Consider the following 25,765-nt stretch of genomic DNA (forward strand, 5'->3'; position numbering starts at 1 on the left):
GACCTCCCTGTCTATAGTTCAATCTCTGGTCGTTGGGGATATTTACTACTAGCAGTCCCGGATGGGCCACATGCCATTGCAGGCAATCTCATAAAACCGTCCCCTCCAGAAAATGATCAAACTCACTCTTAAAACCAGTTAGGTTTTTTCACCTGACTGCTCTCCTTGGAAGGCTGTTCCAGAACTTCACTCTTCTGATGGTTAGAAACCTTCTCCAATTTTGAACCTGAACTTGCTGATGGCTAGTTTGTATCTGTTTGTTCTTGTGTCAACATTGGCGCTTAACTTAAATAACTGCTCTCCCTCCCTGGTCGTTATCCCTCGTATGTATTTATAGAGAGCAATCTTATCTCCCCATAGCCTTCGTTTGGTTAGGCTAAACAAGCCAAGCTTCTTGAGTGTCCTCTGATCATCCTAGTAGCTTTTCTCTGCCCCATTCCAGTTTGAAGTCATCTTTCTTAAACAGGAGAGACCAGAATTACACACAGAATTCCAGATGAGGGCTCACCAGTGCCTTTTATAATGGTAATAACACTTCCCTATTTCTACTGGAAATATCTCACCTGATAAATCCTAGGAGTGCATTAGCCTTTTTCACAGCCACATCACATTGGCGGCTCATAATCAGCCTGGGATCAACCAATACACCCAGGTCTTTCTTCTCCTGTCATTTCCATCTGATACGTCCTCAGCATATAGGGGAAAAAATTATTGTTAGTCCCTAAATTTATGACCTTGCATTTTGCACTATTAAATTTCATCCCATTTCTGTTATTCTAGTTTTCAAGTTGTCCAGATCTTTTATGATATTCCGGTCCTCCTCAGTATTGGCAATACCTCCCAACTTTGTGTCACCTCAAAATTTTATTGGCAGACTCCCACCTTTTGTGCCAAGGTCATTAATGAAAATGATAAATAAGATTGGTCCCAAGACTGATCCCTGAGGAATTCCACTAGTAAACTCCTTCCAGCCTGACATTTCACCTTTCAGTATGATCTGTTGTAGTGTCCTCTTTAATCAGTTCTTTATCCATCTTTCAGTTTTCACATTAATCCCCATCTTCGCCAATTGAACTAATAATTTTCCATGTGGAACTGTATCAAATGCCTTATCCAGGTAGATTAGATCTATTGCATAAAAAAAAAATCAATTATCTGCTCAAAGAAAGAGATCGGGTTAGTCTGGCACAATTTACCTTTTGTAAAATCATGTTGTATTTTATTCCAGTTTACTGTTTACCTCCATGTCAGGGGTGGCCAAACTTACTGACCCTCCGAGCCGCAGGTGCATACGATAATTCTTAGAAGTTTGAGAGCCGGGTATGCCTGCCAGGGCTTACGGCTTCAGCCCCATTCCTGATGAAACCCCCGAGCCCTGGCAGGGGCCTCCTGTGGGGCTGAAGCCTCTAGCCCCACCACCCTGCTACAGGACACAATCCCTGAGCTCCCCCGCACCCCAGTCTGGTAGGTGGAGAATGGGGGGCAGTCCGTGAGCTGCACTTTAACTGTAAAAGCGCTGCATGCGGCTCGGCCACCCCTGCTCTATGTCCTTAACTACTTTCTCTTTCAGAATTTGTTCCAAGACCTTGCATACAATGGAGGTCAAACTAATGGGCCTGTAATTTCCTGGATCACTTATTTTCCCTTTCTTAAAAATAAGAGCTATATCAGCAATTCTCCAGCCATAGGGCACGACCCTCGAGTTTACGGATTCATTAAAAATTGGGTTTGCAATTTCATGTGCCAATTCCTTTAATATTCTTGGCTGGAGATATTCCAGGCTCTCCGACTTGGTCCCATTAAGCTGTTTTTGAGTTTGACTTCCACCTCAGATATGGTAATTTCTACTTCTATATCCTCATTTTCATTAGCCACCCTAACACTGCCCCTAAGCTCCTCATTACCCTTTTTAAAAACTGAGGCAATGTATTCATTTAGTTGTTGGGCCATCTCCACCGCATATTCCGTGCTTAGTAGTCCCACTTTTTGTTTCCTTGTTTTTTTAAAAAATTATATGGCTATAGAATCTTTTGCTACTGGTTTTAATTTCCTTTGCGAGGCTTAATTCTGCTTAGCTTTTGTCAGTTCTCATTTTTTCCCTACCCTTCTGACTTCCAAGACGTAGCCGATCCATCCCATCTTCCATATCTTGTAGGCTTTCTGCTTTCTCTTAATAACCTAGATGCTTGCCCATCCAGTTTGGTCTGCAATCCTTCCTTGAAAATTTTTCCCCTTGTTTGGGATGCAGGCTTCAGATGGTGTCTGCAACTTTGACTTAAAGTAATTTCAAGTCTCCTCCAAATTCAGATCCTTGAGTTCTTCACTCCAGAGCACTTCCCTAACTAATTCCCTTAATTTTTTTAAGTTTGCCCTTTTGAAATCAAGGATCCTAGTTGCAGATCTATTTTTGTTTATCCTTCCATTTAGTTTATTCCTTCATGATCACTCGAATCAAGGTTGTCTTCTACAACTACTTCTATGAGGTCTTCATTACTCACCAATAGTCAATCTAAAATTGCATCATCTCTTGTTGGTTCGGTGATTATTTGGTGAAGAAATCTGTCAACTATCACATCCAGGAATATCTGGGCCCAACTATTATAAGTAGCACTTATTCTCCAATCTATATATGGAAAATTAAAGTATCTCATAATCACACAATTCCCAGTAGTATTCAATTCATTAAAATATTAAAGAGATGTCTATCCATATCCATCAGATCCTGGGGGTCTATAGCATAACCCAGGGACAGTCCCAGTGAAACCAGTGCTAGGTTTCTTCCCCCAAAGTGATTTTGACCCATATAGATTCTGTTTTATCCAGTCCATCACTTCTAATTTCTTTATAGTCTACTACCTCATCATTAATATACAATGCTACTGTATCACCTTTACCTTTATTTCTGTCTTTTCTGAACAGCACATAACCTTCAATACCTGTACTCCAGTCATGACCACTATTCCACCATGTTTCTGTTATCCCTAGGATATCTGGTTTCACTTCCTGCACCGGTAGTTCCAGTTCCTCCATTTTGTTACCGAGGCTCCTTGCATTGGTGTACTGACGTGTATATTCTAAGCAATATTAATTAGTTACTCAACACTTTGTGAAACAGAGGATTATCTAGGTGGAAGATAGAACCAAGAGGAATCAAATTGCACTTTGAGTGGAGAGGGCTTTTCTTTTTAATCAGGCATTTGGTTAAGATAATAGGCTTGAAGTCCTAATTGATTATTACTATTTTAAGGTTTTAAGATGGTTATGTACAGTAAGATGCTTGACATGAATAGGGGTTTATAAATTGTTTCAGTCCTAGTATAGGAGCTTGTCTCGTAATTTCAAAATACTGAAAGTGAATCAAAGTTTCCCAGAAAGCTGTTTCTCCAAGCTTAATACTATAATACATCGTCAGACTGTCCAGTGCAAATGAAATAACTGAATTTGGACTTTTTCCTCTTCAATAGATTAACTCTTTCACAGTATATTATTGTTCAAATTACAGAGAACATGCTTTGTTTGCAAAGTACCACATACACTTATGCAGGATATAATTATTTAATAAATAATAATAATAATTAATAATATAAGGAAAACTTTTAAAACAACAGTAACATTTTGTACACTGGTACAATGAAAACATGTTTTGATCTGTAATTAAGGAACTGTGACTTGATGAGCTTACTGTATACAGGCTTTCCAGATAAAAGTAAATGCTTCAGTTGTGATTTTCTCAAACTTCAATGCAAGTGCTTGATCTGTAATCTTCCTACATCTGAGACTCCCTTCCTGGGCATTAATTACGAATACAAAGGTGACTCTCCATGGACACTAAACATTCGGAGGCAATTTAGTTGGTTTTTGTACACACAAGGCCTCCATTGACTCAGTCTTTATATGAATTCACTTAATAACACAGAGCAAATGGAATGAGACCTTGAGGCCTAATTCTGATCTCACATTCACTAGTGTAAAACAGGAGAAACTCTGCTAAGGTCAGTGGAAATTGACTTGCACATAACTGGTGTGTCACAGGGTTCACTCATCGCTAGCAGTGCCTCCTGCTGGCTGCCCTGGGAATTAGCTCCGCCAGGCTTGTGCTCTCCCTCTGGTGGTGTCTTGCCCCATCCTGTCTCGACGTGTGGCCCTGCTCACTCTCAGATCTGCCATCTCCTCTTCATGGCTTGGCCCTCAGGCCAGGTCACTAAGGTCCTCCCCTTCTTGAGAATTCAAAGTCCTTCCAGACCCGCTGGATGGCTGGCATCTCCAATGCCCTTGCCACTCCCCATTGGCTGGTAGGGGAACCCAAGCCCGCTCTCTACACTGGGTTCCAGCTCAGGGACCCTATAACAAGCAGCCATGGTCTCTACACAATCTGACCCCTTGTTGCTGTTTTCCTGGGCTTCTCCCGCCTCTGGGTTGGCCAGGCACCCAACTCCTTCTACTCAGGGAGTAACTGCAGCCTGCTTCGCTGCCTTCATGCAGCCTCCTTGCTGCTAACAGCTCCAGGGCATTATACTGGCCCGCTGAGCCTACTTCTAATTAGTGGTGTGCTCCCTGGCTCCTCCTCCAGGTGCACCTGGTGGAGTTAATTAGCCTGCCTGGCCACCTTAACCCCTTTCAACCCTGTGTGGGGCAGACGCCCCATCACATAGTGCAACATCAGAATTAGGTTCCTTAAACGTAGACTTGTTTTTGCTCCTTCGTTATTGGGGTAACGTTTGATCCCAAAATGAAGAAAATGTAATTTATAGGATCACATTTTACATAATTACACTGTCACCATCAAGCTAAAGTGAATTACTTTTACTGTGGTGGTGGTGGTTATATATGCATATTATTTATATAATACCCAGAGTGTACTAGGTACTAAGATACTATTTACTGATTAGTATTACTATATACCTTATTCAGCTAACTTTATTATTTTCTTACTTCCTCCAGAAAAAAAATTATCATCCGCATAAATATGACTTACAGCGAAGTACTGAAACCCAGGGCTTATTCTTTCATGTCCAGATCCAACTCCTATTGAAATCAATGGAAAGACTCCCACTTATTTCAGTGGGAGTTTCTTTGGACATAAAGCCTTGATTCAGGAAAGCACTTAAGCACCTGTTTAAGTTTAAGCGTGTGAGTAAGCCCATCCCTATTTGGCAAAGCATTAAATTAAGCATATGCTTTTCTTAAGCACATGCTTACAGTTAAGCGTATGCTCTAGTGCTTTGCTGAATCAGGGCCTATCTTAGGTGTACGAGTGCCCTAGTTTATGCATAGAACTTCAGGGAATGAATAGTTTTTGATAAATTCAATAAGGATCATCTAATTCTCATTTTAAACACCAGCTTTACTACCCAAATATGATTGAGGTACAAAACTGGAGAGATAACCAGTTCATGAACAGCAATTTCAACTTCCTATCTTAGGGATATTTAACAAAAGTATAATTTTGCATATATTTCAGAAAAGTGCTGTATTAGAAGTAAATCTTGCAGACTTTAGGATGTTTAATCCTCTTTTCAATTAAGGATTTTTAATGCTAACATCTGCTTTTGGCATTACTTAACAACTTTACCTAATTTTTTTTTCTCATTCACAATTAAGTGGAACAGCCAAATTGATACAGTTTCTCTGAAAGACATTTTTCCATTTTGGCCTTTTTTAGCAGGCACAAAAAAATTACATTTTTACAGCTTTTCTTGTTAATGATGCTGTGTCCTGGCCATTCCTTTGTCATTTGTTTGGTGGGTTCCCTTCATTTTTTCCACTTTCAATTTTAGAAAGATTCCTCAGCAAAGGCTACAAACCTAAGCCCTAATTCTGCAATCTGAATCATGTAGGCAGAACTTTAGGCCTACACGGAGTCCACTAAACTCAGTGGGGACCCACATATCTATGCATGCATGGATCAGATTGAAGGATCAGGGCCTATTCAAGAGGACAGCTCATATGAGTCAGGATGTGAATGGTGTGTGTAAGGGCCCGATTTCCTAATCATTTATGAATGTATAATTCAGTTAAAAAATCTCAGCCAATAAATGTTTATTTTCACTAATTAAGACTGGAAATCTTGTCATGCTTTGCACTATTGTTCAATCACAACTACAACCCTCTAAAACACACACACACACACACACACACACACACACACACACACGCACTTTGAGAATGAGCCCAATGTTTTACCTTCCCTGTGAATGTTCTTGCTTTTGTGTATTTGAAATCACACCCTCAACATTATTGCAATAGGATCTCCTTTGTGACAGCCTGTCAGGCAGACAAAGGTGCCAGTGGACACAACAGGCAGAACCAGTATAGTCTGTTGTTATCAGACCTACCAAGGGTAGATGCCATGATGGTGCTTGATGGTGCCATGTACTGAGCGTTCTGGCCCTTATCCAGTAAAGCACTTAAGCATGTGCTTAACTTTAGGCATCTGAGTTGTTCCATTGAAGTGAAGACCTAAGAGAATTATTTTTAATTCATAGATCTTTTAATCCAATAAACAAATCTGCTGCAGTATATGAAAAGTAGATTCTCATATTAAAAATACTCAGAAAATTGCCAATGAACATATTCGATTTGACTAATTGCCCACTTTTAAAAAGAAAAATGATGCACTCATGAACTTTATTACTGAAAAATGCAAACTGGGCCAGGCACAATCACCTAAATTTTCTGAAATCTACTTTTGAGTTGAGAAAATGGAAAAAACACTCAATTTGTACGTTGGCATTTTATGCACTTAAAATATTCAAAGTTTTTTCCTCCTCAGAAACATAGTAAAAATTCATGCTAGTAGAATGAGAGATTTATTTGGGTTAAGTTTTAACATCAAGTACATTTGAGTAATTTAGCTGTAAACTATTGGATCGTGACAGATTTGTGAATATATTTGTGTGCATATGTAGTACAAACACACACATAGAGGGACCTATAGACACCAAATTATAATTTCAGTAGTGTATAGTATACTGTACTGAATATAATAATATAACACTGTATCTGACAGACAGTTAACTATGTAGGGCAGATGGTGCCCCTATAAAACATTCAATAATATGTGTGTGCGTGCATTGGAATCAGTGACTTTAAGTAGGACAACCTTAAAAGGTATGCCACTTATCCTGTGGACAAGTACAACTTTACAGTTCTTTTAATAATCCCTTTATCCTGAGATTTCTCTTTTGACCCTGATTTCAAAAGCAAGAGGTCAGGCTGGCCTGCTAGCTCCAGACCTCTAATTGAAGTCCTGATATGTACTGTGTGAACTGTAAATCCAGCTATGTACACTTACTTGCACTTGGTTTTGAGTTTGAAAGCTGCTTGCTTTGTAATTGATTATGCCCGTGAAATTGAATTAACATTTGGTGATAGACATGTTTTCAGAGAAATAGGAAAATACCATTATGTGAAGTGTAACAACATTTTGATATAAAATGTAGAGTCATCTCTTACACAAATGAAACAGGCAGGGAAACATACACCCTGTCTCAAAGAAATTCCAAGGCTTAAAGTTAATGCTTTTCTTATGCAGAGATTTATTTTGTCTTTTGCAAAGCTTGTTTTAAATACTAGAATTTTTCTTTTTTATGGGAATGGCATTTATTTTAAAGGTTTGGGTTTTTTTTTTTAAACAGCTGCTATTTTAAGATTTCCCTAGTGTAACCTCAGAAAATGAAGAGTACATCTTTAAATCTTGTTTTGTTTGAATGAATGGTAGATAATCCTGATCAGATGTTTCTTTAGAGAATAATGTTTAAAACGATTATAGAATTTAGCTGTCCTGTCTGATTCCTAGGTACAGTATTTTAATTTCAGTTGTTAAGTCGTTAGGGGTCATCTAAGGTAACCATATATAAAATAGTCCTCTTTTGTTTCAGATTTCCTGTTGAGATGCTTTAACATCTAGAAAACTCCCTGCTGATGTGTCATGTTAGCTTTCTTAACCTCCAGATACAAACCACAAAATAGCCTACATAGCTGTATGACTAGTTACCCACCTCCATAAATAATAATTAGTGCTAAGTGGGAAATTTGGTGTCACATTTGAGATCTAAATGAAACTAAAGTATTTGAGAATACTGTCATTAAATGCTTAATGCTCATCAAAATTCTTTCATTCTATTTGTTTTGTAGGACATTTGGGCTTCCAGGACAGTTTTGTCACATCAGGTGTTTTCAGTGTGACTGAGCTAGTCAGAGTCTCACAGAGTAAGTATCCTTTTGTTGTTGTTCCCTGTGTTTATTATAACTCTCATTTCCTCCTGTTCCCCCCACCCCCACCCCAGAAACTGACTGTCCCCTCTTCTACCTGCACTCCACACATGACTTAACTGTGTTCCACATTTTAAATTAAGTGGGAAAGTTAAATAATAGAATATTTTAAAAATAAATAAGTTCCTGATTTAGCAAACCGATGGATCCTTACACCAATGTGGCACCCTACTGAAGATATTAAGACTCTGGGTAGGTGCCCATGTGGATCAGTTTGTAGGTTCAAAGCTTAAGGGATGAATTTTAACCAGACCTTTTAAAATGATATCATCTGTGCCCATGAGCCGGGAATTACGTATACACCTGTTTTGTATATACATGTATGTGTATGCACAGAAGTGGCTGCTGTTTTAACACCCTTAGATTGGTGAACTTGCAAATACTGTGGACAGCTGTACCGGTGTTAGCCCTAAGAGGCTCACTTACTCAGACCCCTACAGCTTTAACTTTGTGAGGCCTGCATTCTACCTCCATTGTATGGAATTCTGCCTTTTAAAAGGATTTGTTTTTTGACCTTTAAAGAGTGCTAATACCCACAGCATGAGTGACACGCTGCAGCATGATCATTACCAGCTTGTCAATATTCACTAACAACAGTGAATTAAGAGTACCTGTCACCATCCCGTTCCATTGATCAAAGGTGCATTGATTGTATTTTTCTATGACATAACCCAGACAGTCCAAGGAGAGAGCATGGACAGCCCTTCTCGAAGCTGTGCCTCGATTACAGCTAGACCAGCCCCTCATTGCTAGGGTGCTGTGGATTTCTGTAGCTAGGGCCAAACTATGTTGCAACATTACAGTAGCACCAGTTAGTACTGCAGTAGTTAACAATTGTACTGTGTTTACAATATCAACCTTGCAGCTTATCTGCTTTAATATGCTCAGAAATAAAACATGGCATGCAGGTTCTCAGCGTGAAAGTTTAAAAGTTTGTTTAGATGCACTGCAAGTCCAACTTTTGGCCTTCCAGGGGCCCTGCCTGGCAGGGACAGCCTTAGGAGAGAACCCACGTTTTTGAATCAAACCATGGGGTTTCTGTAGGAAAGGTCACCCTGTTTTTCTACTTTATCTCCCTCCCCACACACACACACATCAGAGCACTAGTCAGAGCACTAAATTGGCTTCCTATTGAAAAACTAGAAGTAGGGGTTGGGGAGGAGCTGTGTAGGCATCAGAGAGGTATGCACGGGAGAGTGAGAAAGAAAAGGGTACCCTGACCTTAGCCAAGCAATTCTCCTAGCTCTCCTTCCCAGATGACCTGTGGAAAGGCTGTTTCAAGGACATGTGAAGCCAGAGGAAGTTCTGGGTGCACAGTATGTTTGAAAACCAGGCCTCTTTATTTAGGTGCCCAAATATGGACTTGGGAGCCTAATGTTTGGCACCAATTTTTTTAAAATCCTGGCTTCATTATTTTATTGTAGTGCACTAAATTGATGTTTAACATAAACAGTGTTGGGAATAGCTAAATTATCTCCTCCTGTATGTGAATAGCTCCATTTTATGATGTTTTAATTTGGTGCAAAGGGTAAAGGCTCTTGAAGTCCTAAGGGAAATCCACCCTTTCTCCCTCTAAGACATCCCACATTAAGATAATCTTATCTTCACTGGAGGAGCACTAGTCATCATAGCTGTCTCTGGTTTCTGTCAACCCTGGTTCATGTGTTTGCAAGATGCAGTTGTTAGAAAGTAACTAGGTTCACCACTCCTGACTTCTGATCTCCATAGCAGAGAGTTTGGGACTGAGTTTATGAGCCAGCATATTTCATGCTTGTTAATCTTCCATTACATTTTATCATAACAACAACAACAACAAATCTTTTACCAAAGATCCCAGTGTCTAACAAATTTTACAAACATATTATGAATTGTATTTATGAGGCTCATGCTCCCTGTCGCTGGAATGTACACAGCAGCCTTTAAAAATTGCTTGGAAACATACAGGAGTGTAGGGTAGAAAATATAGCATTGCAGCCATTGGAGTTACCAAGGAAATTTTGGGAGGTAAAATAAAATTTCCAACTGTTATTTAACCAGGACACACGGGCTTGCACTCCTTGCTCATGCAAAAAGTGCTATGGTCTCTTTAAGGACCCTATGCAATCAGGATCTCAGTTTTATATCCTGTCTGCAAGATAGCACCTCCGGGGAAAAAAGTGCCCCAGCACTTACTAGGATCTCCCTTCAGTACTGACTGAGAAGAAAGAATACCAACTGCTGGCTTAGCAACACTACTTCTGGTAGCACCTTGGATTTTCTGTGGCGGTGCCCCATACACATGCTGACCGGGCCTGACCCTGTTTCGTTTATGAGATCTGACAAGCCCACACAGTAGGATATGTCTAGTGTGGATTCTACCAACAAAATCCCATTGATGTCAGTGTGAATTTGCATGCCAACGTTCAGGAATGATTTAGCATAAAGGATCCATGATTAACTGCTATGAGTTGTGCCTAAACTGACATGTAAGGTTGCTTGATATATTGCGCTATTCAGAATAAACCTGGCTGGGCTGTTTAAATATACTTGTGGCTTTACTCCAGACTAGTCCACAGATTGCTTTGGCACTGGAGAGCTCAACCCCTGCAGAGCACTAATCCAGATTCACCAGGATTTTTTCATTAGAACTTGGCAGCTTGAATTATCAAGATACACTCAATCCAGTCTATATATTTATTTCTCTAAAAAGCCACCGCAACTTTAAACGCCACCCTGCTTGGGGAAGCAGCCCATATGCTCATCCTCTGTGGTGAGGCCCTTCTTTGATTTCCTGAGCATGCGCTATGACAGCTTCACAAAAGGTCGTATTCCACATATGATCATGAGGCTGCAGAGAGATCCAGGAGCATGTTCTTGGAAGAAAGCTGTGTGATTCTGGGCCCGAATCCCTGTTGTGGCGAATGCTGTTTTGGGGATGAATGATGCAGTGCAGCAGTACTGCCCACATTTTGTATACAGCTCTAAATCAAAGCAATGTTTGCTTAAAAAACATTTCAATAATATTAATTTTCTAAATGTGTTTAAATGTGTGTGAATTTTCAAGGACAGACTGCTTCTCTGTCACTGACCCTCTTGCTGTGCAGTGCGTATGCTACAGGAATTCTCATGCTGAGATGGAAAGACCAAATTTTGTTTTTTGTTACATCAGCATAATTGCACTGAAGTCAATGGGGTTATTCTAGATTTACACCTAAGTAAGAAGAAGCAGATTTTGGCGTCTGCGTCAACTGTAGCTCTGTATGGCCTATAGTTTTCATGATTTTTTAAAATTTGATAATAGGAACACATGGTTTCCCTGAGTTTTAAGTAGTTGTCTGTTGTTAGCTTCTGTCATCTAAAATTAACACGAGGCACAAAGTGTTTCCAGCATTTCCTCATTAGGTATTGTTGGGTAATAATAATATGCCACATTTATTGAATAAGGTTGTCAGGGGTCAGTGTGACAGAGAGACTCAAATAAAATGTGTTATATCAGCCATACAAGTCTGGGTAGGGGGGTGAAAAAGCTAAGCAAAAAGTCAGCTTCCTGGGAACAAATATTTGGTATTAACATTGTACCTTTTTCTAATCCATGGGTTCTCAAACTGGGGGTTATGATTTTTTAGGGAGTCGCGAGGTTATTAAGTGGGGGTCGTGAGCTGCAGCCTCCACTCCCAAACTCCACGTCGCCTCCAGCATTTATAATAGTGTTAAATATAAAAAAGTGTTTAGAAAGGGAGTTGCACTCAGAGGTTTGTTGTGTGAAAGGGGTCGCCAATACAAAAGTTTGAGAACCACTGATATCTTTAATCTATCTATCATTTGTATAGGTCCTAGTCATCATAGTATTTATTTAATAATATATGGAGATATACCTATCTCATAGAACTGGAAGGGACCCTGAAAGGTCATTGAGTCCAGCCCCCTGCCAGGACCAAAGTACTGATTTTTCCCCAGATCCCTAAGTGGCCCCTTCAAGGATTGAACTCACAACCCTAGGTTTAGCAGGCCTATGCTCAAACCACTGAGCTATCTGAACAAGAATTATAGACCCTCTTGGTGACAGGCACACCTGTAGCTTTCTTCTGTTCCACAGCAATGGGCTTTACCACTGACTCATTAGCCTGCTGCTCAATCTTCCAGAGGCTGGGTAAATAGGAAAAACAAACCATGAGAAAGAAAGCAGGGATGCTTGGGCATAGGAGGTGAGATTGGGAGGCACTGGCAGGCTGGAAGTTTAGGGGCATGAAAAAGGCTACTACAAAGATGTTTGCCAATTTTAAGAAACTAAACATGGAATCCCCCATCATTGGAGATTTTTCAGAACAGGTTAGACAAACACCTGTCAGGGATGATCTAGCCTCAGTGCAGGGGGCTGGACTACATGACCTCTCGAGGTCCCTTCCAGCCCTACATTTCTGTGACTCTGTGTATGTTAAAACTAGGTATGAGGTCGTTCTCCACTCATAGTCCAATGTGAGTAGGCCAGATCAGATCCCCAATATTCCTGTATTGTGGTTGGGGAAAATCAGCATTGACCCACATACCCCAGACTCTGCTGGGACTTCTCCATAGAGAAGTTCATCCATGACTGGGAAGGATTGGGCTGAGGGTTAAAGGCAGGAGTGTCAGAGCAGATGCACGTTATTGTTCCTCAAGCCTGAGGCTATATTTAACCATCCCTTGGCCTCTTCAGCACTGGGGAAACTCCCCTTAAAGAATATCCTAGGGACAGTGATGAAGGGAAGCCATTCAAGTGTGGCTCCAGTGCACCTCTGTTGACTCCTATGTTGCTGGTGAAAGCCACAGGGGGCCCTAAGCTCCTGTAGATCCCAGACAATGCGCAGGATTTGTTGATTGAACAGCCAGCTGTTGCACAAGCGAAACAAACCCCTCACCTCCAACCATCCTTTATGAGGAGGTCCTCAGAGGTATGTAGGTGTCTAACTTCCATTGAAATCCATAGAAGCTAGTCTCCTAAATACCTTTGAGGATTTGGACTTAAATTCTGTCCCCAGCTCATGTGTGCAGAGGTCCCCAGGGCAGTAGAATGTGCCTGCTGTGAAAGGGTGGCAAGATGTGGGAGGCAGTGCAGAATTTGTTCACCCCATTTGGCACAAAGTCCTGCTCCACGGGATTTCCCTGTTCAGCAGGACCCTGGAAGTGCGAATGGGAGACATTGACAGGCTGGGAGCTTGGGGCCAGGGAAGGTGCATGCAGAGTAGGCTAATGCAGCCATTAGATTTGAGTAACCTGCATATGCTCCTGATCTGGATTCCTTCCTGTGTGGATATCCCCCACAAACAGCTGAAATATACAGGCTGAGCTGTGAAGGAAGGATTTGGGGCTTAATGAGCAGTCCCTAAAAGCAGATCAAATTTACGCATGTTTCGCACTGCATTGTTGGTTGAAATTATATAATTCCCGGTGCTGATGTATGAAGCACCCTGCCTGCTCACTGGATTGAGAATGCCACACTTAAAGTTGTAAAATGCTAGTTCAGTTTTTCATGGAGTTAGTGGGATGATTTTTAACCCTTTTAATATGCCAGTTAAACCACACACACACACTCTCTCTCTCTCTCTCTCTCTCTCTCTCTCTTCTGTGTTAGACACTTTAGATCCCGTAAAAGGATTAAATAAATTCCCCAGGCTGTGAATGATTTTATGGTCATGGAATTTTGAAAAGGCAGGGATCCTGGAATAATGCAGTTTAGGAGTGGATACTCCTAAAGTGTGAGACTTTCTAGCAGTCATTCTTTGTGATTCGGGGTTGCTGTAGCAGTGCTTCGGTATCTATTGAAACCAGCTGCAGAATTCTCCTTACTCTTGCTGCATAGATGGGTGCTGCTGGGGCATAGAATTTTGGGGGCTCTAGCAATGGGAAACTGGAACAGAATGTAAGAGGTCTCAGATTGGCATGAAGTGGCAGCCTAGTGTTTGAAATGTGCAATAATTCTGTAACTGTCTGAAATAATCATTGCTGTTTAAGGCAATAAAAGGAAAATAATCTCTTGTGTATACTGTTTGTGTGTGTGACTCCTCACGCTCACCCGAGAGGCTGAATAAAGCTGTTTGTAACATTCCGACTCAGATGATTAGAAGTACTGAAGCAGAATCATCTCGGCTGAAAGATATAGAACTGACACTGTAGTTACTGTGGGAGGAATGTGAAGGAGAAATTAAATTCATTGCCACTACTCTGAGCGGGCAGGGGGTGGGGCAGGGAACAGATGGGTCTAACCGAATGAATATAGCTTTCCAGTCTGCTTTTATCAAGCAGTCCTTATCCACTCAAAAGAAGAGGTATAATCTAAACAAATTATAGGGGAAGTCCTGTTGCACCCACCTCTGGAGGTAGAGGGCCAACCCGCAGTGTAATTCCCCCGAAGGTAGAGTGAGTAGAGTGTAGTCCACAGCCCACCAGAGGGGTCTACTTTCTCTGTATGACACAGAGCTTCTTTCGTGCCGCCACACAATGGTTTTGGGGTAGCGGGGCCTTCAGATCCACCTAGATCTGCTGGAGATTGCCCTACACTCAGCCGCCTTGCAAAAAAGCAGGAGTTGGTGCTGCTGCAGCTCTGAAACGGCAGAGTGGCTCCCCTGCTTTTCTGCAGTCTGGAGGAGAGTGGGAAGGATCCATAGAACTCCCTAGTGCAGAGCACACTTACTAAGGCTTTTATATAGCCTGTATGTTTTCTGCTATACTAAGCAATACTGTAGCTGAGATAGTTAGAAGTCAGCAGCATGAAAAATAACATTTAAAAGATATCTCTGTATTCCTTAGCCAAGGACTGACTGCTATTCCAAACATAGCATTTGGGCTTGGGTATATAAGAGGGAGAGAAAAAAAGATTGTAATAAAAAATAGACTGCAGGCATAGAATGAACAGTTGCCGTGACCTTGCTTTTTGTATGCCATTACACAATTCAATGGCAGTCCACTCAAACCTTGCTCTCGATCAATATCCTATTAAAGCAGCACAAAAAGTCTCCATAAACTTAGTGGTTAGCTATGTTTATAAATGGAACTCAGCATAATTAGATGGTCAATAGCAAGCTGTACTAGTAATTTTAAAATGAATATCACACATTTCATATCAGTTGTATTCGGCAAAACCTCTTTGAACCTAACAATACAGTACATAGGAGACAAAGGTTATGCAACAAATTCGAGCGACCCTTTCCTCGCTGAGTCAGAAAGATAGTTTGTTTTCCTCTGGTTGTTAAGCCACAGTATATGAAAAAGTGTGTTAGTCAAACATCATGTTTCTTATAATACGTTTAGCCTTATGTACATTGTCACTTTGCTGCAGTGTTAGACATGTCCTGATCCTAGTTTTACCCAAATATCTTTGTAAAAACAAATAAACAAAAAATGAAAAAAGAGAAATTAAATATATCTTAACAACTAAAAGACAGTGCCATTTTTTAAGGAAGACAAATGCCAGCTTGGCTGGTTTTATTTAGTGGGTTTCCTGTACTCTAGTTCAGTAAATTTCCAAAATAAATATTCAAATTGAATTAAGTCACAGGGTTTTTTGCTAATTTTTCTCTTATTTTTCTTGACATTTCGGGTCTAATAACCTGGCATCAGTGGGAGTTTTCCTCAGAGGTGCCCTTTATCCAGAGCAGAGCAACCCTGCAGGCGGTCAAAGAGAAGCAGCTCCTTGCTCACCTCCTCAGTTTAACATGGAATGATCGGCCTATGATGAGGGTTGGTCCAGTCTTTCAGGCAAACTCTCTCATTCTGCCCCTTCAAAGTAATTGAAATGTATCCTGTGTGCGTAGGAGTTTTGTGATGGAGACCACCCTGTCAGCTGAAATCAGCTGAGGCTGCATCAGTTAGTTCACTTACAGGTGCCACACACATCAATCAAACGAAGTTTTAAATGAAAGGCCAGATTTCCATCCAATAAACCATTTTACTCCTCCCTCATCGGGGTCAGAGCTCTGTGTCAAATGACATCTTGATGTAGCCATGTGGGTGGGGTGTGTATTGTGTTGAAGCTCAGTTGAAATTTTCAACCTATATCTCATGCTTTGGATGTGTTCTTGAGCTATTTTGGTGTAATTTTTCTGAGGAGCATCTCTTAGGCGGAGAAAGCAGCATATTTTCAGTGTGGCTGGTATAATCTTAACCTTCAATTTATGTATACTTCGGTGTAATAAAGGGCTGGCTTTATATTATAGAACAGAATGATCTCCACACCTATGCCAAGTATCAGGGGGTAGCCGTGTTAGTCTGTATCTATAAAAACAACAAGGAGTCTGGTGGCACCTTAAAGACTAACAGATTTATTTGGGCATAAGCTTTTGTGGGTAAAAACCTCACTTCTTCAGATGCACCTATGCTAATGCTCTGGACAATGCCAAAGCATGTTCTTGGGACATTGGGTGCAGGCGAGGAGGGTGATCACATGTTGGATGATCATATGCTAAAATGAGGAAACTCAATTTAGCCAAAGTTGTGCCACAATTTAGATCACTTTAATCCTTCTGTTTGCTCTCTGGTGCTGGAGTGTTGATGGGGAATCCTACAGACAGACAGAAGTGTGACTCTGTCTTTCCATCAGAATTCAGGGCTAATAGAAAAGGGGTAGTCTATTCAGGCAGCGTGAGGGGCCATTGGGAGCAGGTAAGGTTTTGCATGGCTAGGCTTGATGAAGTTTATGCACCTTTGCAACATGTTGTGTTGCAAAACAGAAAAGTAAATATAAGGTCCAAATAGAACACAACCAGGTTCCCTCAGCCAAAGTCCAATGTAAAGTGTTATGAAGTGTGACTCGAGTCAGCCAAGTTTATAACAGTGATATAAAACATGAGTCACTTCAACCAAATTCCGGAGAGGAAGAGACCGATTCCCCCTACCCAGAGAAAGAGAGTTAACCCCTTCCCTGCCAGCCTCTGGATGGGGTCTATACACTGACATTTTCCTCACTTTGTCTACAGTAAAATGTTGTTTGAAGAGCAAACTAACTGGCAAAAGAAAACATAGATACCCTTTATTGAAAGATAACTTCCTAATACACAGAATATGATTCCAGAACAGTTCCCCTTTATGGAAAGTTTACCCCATAGCATTACTAAGTTTAGTGACCTTGGTCTGTCTTTAGTATGAATGTCATTGTTAGAACCGCCATAGGCCTTTTAAATAAGCAACTGCCATGAACCCTTTAAATGCTTTTAATACTCAACTGCTTTAATAAATGTTCTGTCCTTTGACCATTTTATTGTTTAAGAGGAATGGAGCGTGTCTTTTTACCCTCCATCCTGCATCCTCTCAGCTCAGCTCCTTGAGTACTGCAGGGTGTCCAAGGACCTGGCAGGAAAACTCCATTATTGTTAAATATGGAGGAAGCTAGAGGTTACCTATTTAACCCTTTCCATCTTGTGGTTAGTTTTTATGTAACTAGCTTTACCCCATCCCACTCCACATCTTTTCAGGCTATGTGCACCATGTTGAGAAGTGGAAGTATATTTTAGTTTCACATAAGGCAAATTTGGCCAGTAATTCCCTAGATTTTGCGGGGTGATGAACAGGAGCGGAGTCAGTTTATGAACACAAAATTTTCCTCCATCTGTATCTGAAATAAAACTGCTTAGTAAAACTTACCATAGCTGGGAAATTCATTGCCCCTTGGAAAGAAATGGTGCTTTAATTTAGTGCCTGCCTTTTTATGTGCCTGTTTGGAAAATATTACTATTAACTTCTAAGTTAGGCTTTGTTAGGTCTGGGGTGCAGGGGAATTGATCAACAAAGGGGTTTACAGAGCACAAATCTGCTTGGCAAAGGAGTTGCTGAAAACTGTGGAGTAGATGCTGCAGAGAGTACCTTTATGATTGATTTCCATTCACGTCAGACTGACTGCAGTGTGGTCATTTTTCTAACCCATAACTGCTCACACTGCAGCAGTCTGCTATCTGCAGGGTGTCTGAATTATAGCAGTCCATGCCCATGTTACCTTTTACACAAATTACTTACACTGCTTTCTTTTTCCATGCAAATTTGTCAGTTTTACAGCCTCTTGTAGCTGCTGTCAGGAAACTCTAGCAGAAAGCACAATTTAATAAAATGAGTTAGTTTTACTATATTTAATTTTTCTTAAAAAAAAAAACCCTGCCCTCTCATACAACCAGTGCACAGGAAACATATTTTAGTTAAAGGAAGACAGCAAAGGAGTTTGGTGTTCTTGCCATAAATTACTTCCCAAATTAATCCCTTTTAATGATCATTCCAGATTTTCTTAAGTTTTAATAGCATTGTGTGCTTTCCACCCCATCCTTTTAAAATCTGTTGCTTGCTGTCCATGCCATTCCCAGTCTGTCTCAATGTTGATCGACTTTCTTAAAAGATCTTTGCCCTAGATTGCCAGTTTAACTGTGAGGCGGATGAGGCAGCTGCAAAGCTATATTCTTCATCTGTCAAATCCAGCAGTGCTCGTTCCCTAAGACTTGGGGTGAAATCTGACTCTATTGAAAGCAAAAGCAGAACTCCCAGTGGCTTCATTTGGGCCCATATTTCACCCTTGGTATGCTAGGTTACTGGTGCAAGATACCTGAACCATCCAATCTTGATTTCCTCACTGATGCCCACCAGAGTGCAATATTTCAATTGAGCTCAATTCCTCCCCGGTAGGAGCAAGCACAGGTCTATTGATTTCAGTACAGTTGTTCCAACTGACACAAGAGTAAATTTGGCTCAGTATCATTGTGTGGCACCAGGAAAATCCCTGTGAATCAGAGTTTTCACATAATATATCCTGTGCCAAACATATATATCTTGGGCAACGGGGTAATTTTCATCAGACGGAATGGGAAAGACAATCAATCATGGTCCATAAAGCAGAATGTCCTATAAAGGTCAGGGCACTGGAATGGTGACAGTGGGAATGGTATCATATCACATGCAGTTGATTTCATTGAGGAAGACCTTGCCGGCTCAGTTTTATATTCGGTTACAACATTCTCATTTGTTCCATATTGCTCAACACATAGGAGTTCACAGCCCTATCTATGCCTGTAAACTTTTGGAAAAGGAACTCTCATAATATCTTAGTGTAAAACCAGTACACTAGGCAAATTATTAGAGTCAGGTGAGTCATAGCAGTGGTAGTCCTTACAGAAAACCATGCACGCTGGTGGGAATAAAGAACAATAGAAAACAGTTGTTGGATAATAATATAATGAGGCAAATTGTCTCTGGCTCCCACACAGGTGCACAGAGGCAGAGAGGAATACAAGGAGTCTCAGCCCCTGGCATACTTCCCGCAGGGGCTTTTGACAGTCATAGCTCCTATGCTCCAGGGGTATAGAGACTGTAGCCTCTATGTACATCTGGGTGCACACAGCATTCCCAAAGGTCTTGGGAAGAGGTGGCACCAGTGCCCCTTCCCTGTCTACCGGAGCTCACAGACTGGGCCAGGTATACACGGGATGGTGCAACACGTCCACTACTCAGGCTGTGCCTATTAAGGAAGGAAGTTTCAAGAGATGTTATTAAGAAGATTACAATATGGCAGCAGTTTCTTAAAGGAATCCAAGATTCTTGGTGCAAATGATTAGAATTGACGGTACAGAAAAGACTGACCTGAAAAGAAAATAAGAACATCTTTATTATATCATATCATTATTATTATTTATTTGTATTATCGTAGTACTTAGGAGCCCTAGGCGGGGACCTGGACTTCATTGTGCTAGGCATTGTACAAAGAGACCAAAAAAGACACTCCCTGCCCCAGAGGGAATCGTATAGTGGTAAAATGTTCCTGATTACAGTGTCAATTCACATAATCGAGTCCTTATTTACATGACTTACTGATTTGAATTTCTTTTGTTTCCCTAGCACCAATAGCTGCAGGAACAGGCCCAAATTTCTCCCTCTCAGATTTGGAAAGTTCTTCATACTATAGCATGAGCCCAGGAGCAATGAGGAGGTCTTTACCTAGCACATCCTCTACCAGGTAATTTGATATGTGTATGCTATTGGGTTACTTGTGAAACCCAGATTACGATTAATGCTCATATGGAAGTTATTGTTTAGTATTTACATTGTTTGATGTGTTCTGGTGGGGACGGGATGGTGTGTCTTTTCAGAATCACAAATTTGAGTGTCTATCTCAATCTATATTAAAGCTGTATACTTAAAGTCCAGCTTTGAAAAAAGCTGCAGAGACACACACAGGTCCTGCTTCTTTTCTCACGTACATTGTTTAGAATCAGGGGTAATTCCATTGAAATCAGTGGAGTTACACTGGTATAAGGAGAATCAGGATCATAATGAAACATAATGTCCTCCTATGATAATGTCACTGAGTATTTTTCATGGAGCTATTTCTTGTAGGTATCATAGCTTGCATAGCATTGAAGGAAAAGAGACTGGACACCAGACTTCATATAAAACTTACATGTATTGTGTATACATAAAAGTGTTAACTGTGAAACTAACATAGTGTTGAAGATTTGGCTTTTAATCCATTCGTATTTTGGTGTGGCTTTAAGAATTTTGTGATTTAACGAAGCAACTGAATTTTTGATGGAGGGTACTATCAAGTCCGATTGCATATCTTAGATGCAGACAAGGATATTTTTACTGTCTTTTTACTTTAACCATCCATGAGATTGAATTTATAAACAAGCCTAGTCACCATTGCCATCTCGAACACTATTAAGGAACCAGATTGATTTTTGTTTGTCCGCCAGCCAAAATGATCAGTTATTTCGAAGACATGACAAGAAATTCTAACTTCAGCCTGGAGTTCTTTTAGGTTCTGATCTCAGTCTGCAGCGCCACCAGCTTTGCAAAAAGCAAGCACACCATAAAAAAAACCATATCTTTTCACTGTAGCTGTTTTTATTTTCTACAAAAGTATGTAGAGTCTCCTAGCAATAACTTTTAGCTTATAGTTCACAGTGATTGAAAGAACATTCTGTACACATGAGCTCAGTCAGCATTCTGAAGCTTAGCAAATACAGTTCTCATTACATGTGGCAGTAATCAATTTAAAAGTTTGTGCTGTTAGTTTTTTCACATGTGTTTGGCATACTGTATGTGCAGTGCTCATCATTAGAATTACTCCCAGCAAGAGTTTTGTTGTGACTCCAGGAGTGAAAAAGGCAGGTTATTAGTGTTACTTAAAAGCTCAGTTGTCACTCTTCTATTCTTCTGCAAATAGCTAGCACTGATAAGGAGCTAATTATAAACATCACCAGTAGTTAATAACTTGGTAATATGTTTGTTTTTCTCTCATTAGGTTGCTCCCAGTTAGAAAAAAAATATTCCTTAAACACACAGACTCAGCGGCACTATCAGGCAGTAATTGTATTGTACACATAGAATTTCCCCTACCGACATATACTGATTCTTTAAAATAAGTTATGGCAGAACCTGCATTCCATACATACCATAAAACATTGTCTCCTTTCAGCTTTGCATAGAGAACTCCCAAATCCTGCAGCCCTTACTCAGGCAGAAATTAAAGTGAGTCTTGCCTGAGTAAAGGCTGGAAGATTTAGCTCAATGGGAATTATGCCAATGGAATGTTTTATATCCCAGTACATCCCTGATACACAAAGGAGTCTATTCTTGTTTACTCTATGGAACATTTAGGCAGGTAGGGCTTTTCTTGAATCCCTTACACACTGCTGGTGGAATTGACCCCACAGAATAAAGAGTTGGCAATAGACATAAGATCTGGAAAAATGTGTTAGGACAAATTGACAATAATATCCTAGAGCATTCTGTACATCTCATTATTCCAAACTTAGCCAAGATTGTAGGCCCTTGGCACTGAAATTCATTCCCCCACCGCTCTGCCACCCTTTGAGTCAGTTGACCTTCAGAGCACAGTGCAAGGTTCTCCCTTCTCTCAGCCTTTTGCCCGGGTTGGATTTTGGAGGAGGTATTGTATATGGTGAGTGTTGTGTGGGAGTCTTTCAATGTTGACATTAGTCAGCAAGCTTTTTGTTCTTTTTTTTAAATGGGTGGCGGCATCCAGAGACTATGTCCTACATCAGGCATTGAACAAATTAGGTACAGGGTAAAATTTTTATACTTGTTTAAAATAACCTGTGACAATGTAAAACTGAAATAGCTTTACCATCTTTTGCCATCACTCGTGTGTTTATTATGGTAGGGTTGCCATAAAGCTGGGACTGCTGCCATTGAAAATTTTTCTTTAGGAAAAGAAAGCATTGAAAATATAAAAAAAAAATGCATACAAAGGGGGTATATGGAATTCACAATAAGATAAGGAGAAGACAAGGTAGTTTAAATGAGGGTCTACCTGTCAATACCATATCTGTTCAATATTAACTATTTGATAGCTGGTGACACAGTAAGTTAATGGTACAAAACCCATTGAAGTCAATGGGAGTCTTTCTGTTGACTTCAGCATGCTTTACATAAGGTCCTAGCCTTACACCTGTGAAAATCTAAATTTTAAAATAGCTTTGGTTCCAGTTTGGAATGAGTTTGGTGATCTCAGCTTAGTCTTTATTGGAGGTTGTTCTGTGTCACAAAATCAGCATGGAGCTTGGCACAGTTCAGAAAAGCATAAAGCAGCCTCAAGTCTGAAAAAAGTAGATCAGGACTGAGGAACATTGATTCAGCTTTGTGGGGAAGAGTGAAGAGAACGGGAATCTCTCCCGAGTCAATGCCGTCAATGTCACTAAACTTAACCCAGTTGGTCTCTTCCCATGCTACCGAGAAATATACCAAGAGAGAAATATCTTTGTATCCTGTCAGCATATACAGTATTGTATGTTTTGCTGTTTCAGCTCTACAAAACGCCTCAAATCTGTGGAGGATGAAATGGACAGTCCTGGTGAAGAGCCATTTTATACAAGCCAAGGACGCTCTCCAGGAAGTGGCAGTCAGTCAAGTGGATGGCATGAAGTAGAGCCAGGTAAGACACGGCTTTCAGGAGTCATAGGACATTTTCTCCAGTTTTTCAATTTCGTTATCATAAGAGAATATTGTATAGAAAGGCTATAAATAAAACCCCTGTGATTTGTGCTGAAATGGTCAGTCTAATGAAAATATTGCAATAGTTTGATTGCTCCTGCAGCTGCAAATGTTTTCGTAGTGTGTCACTTTTGTATTTGGGCCAAGCATCTGAAGTATTTGAATAAGGCAGCAAAAGATATGCTCTCCTTCTCTGTCAAATTGTCCATATCCAATCATGGAATATTACTGATAACAGCTTGGCAAAACACAGCACCTGTCCCAGCTGTGGAGCACATTTCATTCTGTTGTAAAATGCCATTATATATTTGTTTACTCTGCAATGGGTTTTTAAGAGACTCAGTATGAGTTGCTGTTGTATTCATCCATAATGGTGTGAAGTTTGATAGGAGACTCTATGCTGAAATACACCTCTACCCTGATATAACGCTGTCCTTGGGAGCCAAAAAACCTTACTGCGTTATAGGTGAAACCGCGTTATATCAAACTTGCTTTGATCCGCCGGAGCGCGCAGCCCCGCCCCCCTGGAGCGCTACTTTACCGCGTTATATCCAAATTTGTGTTATATTGGGTTGTGTTATATCGGGGTAGAGGTGTACATATCATTGGATGTTGGAGTTAAGAACTTTAAGGGGGAAGCCATGCCTTTTCCTGATGAATTTTCCTTGGCTTGTGTTATTTACTTAATGTCTCTTGATCACCTAGCTTGGTATCATCTGGGTACTCAATAGTAATGAAAACATTTTCCTGGCATGATGGCAGTTAGTAGGCAAAATAATGCCACAGATCTCTGTTCTAGATAGGGATTTTATTGCTAATTATTATTAATACTAATTTATTGAATATCAACAAAGTGTTTTTCGTCTTTCACCTTCTAACATTTTACCAGGTCATCAATATATGGTCCTAAGGGATTAGTCCTTTGTGTTTTATATATTTTAATATAATTTTACTTAGATTTAAAATAATAAAGATGTCTAACCAATGGACTAGGCACCCTAATATAATTAATGATACAGCTGTACAATTATATTATACCTCAGCACCATTAAAATCAGTTCTGCAGGCACTTGGCTGGCCAGCCAGCCACCTACTACCTTCATCATCTCTGAAGCATATCCACAACCTTCTCCAAAAGCACATCAAACAGATGTCTTTTGCAGCATGCCTGGAAAGACACCAAATTCAGCTATTTCAGACCGGGGAGGGAGCAAGTTTCAGAGTCTCAGAGCTGACAGAACATCCTGCCAACAGCCCCCCTCTCTTTTATAATGAGCTGGATCCAGTCTAAGTGCTCCTGCTGACCACAGCTGTGGCAGTATAGCATGGAGAGAAAGGCAGTCCCTCAGGTAGGCCAGCTCCAAGCCATGTAGGGTTTTATACGTCGTAACCAACACCTTAAAATCCACCCAGAGACACAAGTGCAGCCAGCACAGATCCTGGATCACTCTGGTCATGTGCCCCCAGTGAAATGTCCTGTTCAGTAAGCAAGCCACTGCATTCTGCACCAGCTTCAGTCTCCAAATAGTTTTAAGGGGTAGCCCCATGTAGAGTGCATTGGTGTAGTCTGATCTTGAGGTGACAGAAAGCACAGAAACAGTGGCAAGGTCTGTGTCTGAAAGGACTGCAACCTCCTAGCTAGACGCAAACCGGGTCACTGCTGTAATATGATCGTCAAACAGCAGCATGGGCTGTAGACTCACTCCTAAATTGTGAATACTGTACTATCAACTAATGGCAGACATACTCCTTCAATGGAAGGGGTTGATATTATCTCCTCCCTGTTCTCCAGCAACATCCCCCAACCCACCTTCATCACCTCAGTATGATCTGGTCTGAGCTCCAGCCAGCTTGCTTTCAAACAGTGGTTGAGGTGCTGAACAGCATAGTTCCAAATGAGAGACGATAGTGACATACAGTTGGGAGTTACCAGCATGCTGAAAACACTGACCCCATGCCCCCTTACAAATGTTCCTAATGGCCTTTTATGCCTGTTGAACAAGAGCGATGACAGAATGCCACCCTGCAGCACCCCACAGAGCTCCACAGGAAGAGGAGCAATTGTCCACAGCTACCTGCTGAGAGAAGAGAACAAAACACTGAAAAGTGGCCTGGTCCATTCCCAACAGATTCTCAGGCAACTCAGTAGCATTTCGTGATCAAGCATATTAAAGGCAGCTGATAGATCTAATAATACCAGCATGGAATCCTGGTTTTCATCCGTCGCCAGGAGGCGACCATTGACCAATGCACCAGGGCAATCTTTGTGTCATAGCCAGGTCAATACCCAGATTGACAAGGGTCAAGGAGATCACAGGCGTCTAGACACGGTGATAATTGTCTTGTCACAACCTTCCCACAATCCTACCTAGAAAGGGAAGATGTGATACTTGTTGATAATTAGCAAGATTGTCAGCACCCCGTGATGACTTCTTGAGCAAAGGCTGCACTCCTGTTTCCTCCAAAACAATAGGTAGCCTGCCCCCTTTAAAAGAGGTGCTGACAGTGTCCACAAATAAGGAGACCAGCACTTCCCCACGGGCCTTCC

General features: G+C 40.9%; 1 protein-coding gene across 24 annotated transcripts in view; it reads left to right on the plus strand.

Annotated features, from left to right (window-relative positions):
* NFIA (nuclear factor I A) overlaps positions 1–25,765 on the plus strand; it is a 445,816-nt gene that overhangs the window by 330,152 nt on the left and 89,899 nt on the right. For all 24 annotated transcript variants that reach the window (XM_065555395.1, XM_065555377.1, XM_065555384.1 and 21 more), the window contains exons 4-6: positions 8,137–8,211; positions 20,098–20,215; positions 23,031–23,158. In XM_065555395.1, the coding sequence (XP_065411467.1) occupies positions 8,137–8,211; positions 20,098–20,215; positions 23,031–23,158 (321 nt within the window). The remainder of the gene's footprint in view (positions 1–8,136; positions 8,212–20,097; positions 20,216–23,030; positions 23,159–25,765) is intronic.

The sequence above is a fragment of the Chrysemys picta genome, chromosome 8 (assembly GCF_011386835.1).
Source record: "Chrysemys picta bellii isolate R12L10 chromosome 8, ASM1138683v2, whole genome shotgun sequence".
Lineage (NCBI taxonomy): Eukaryota > Metazoa > Chordata > Testudines > Emydidae > Chrysemys > Chrysemys picta.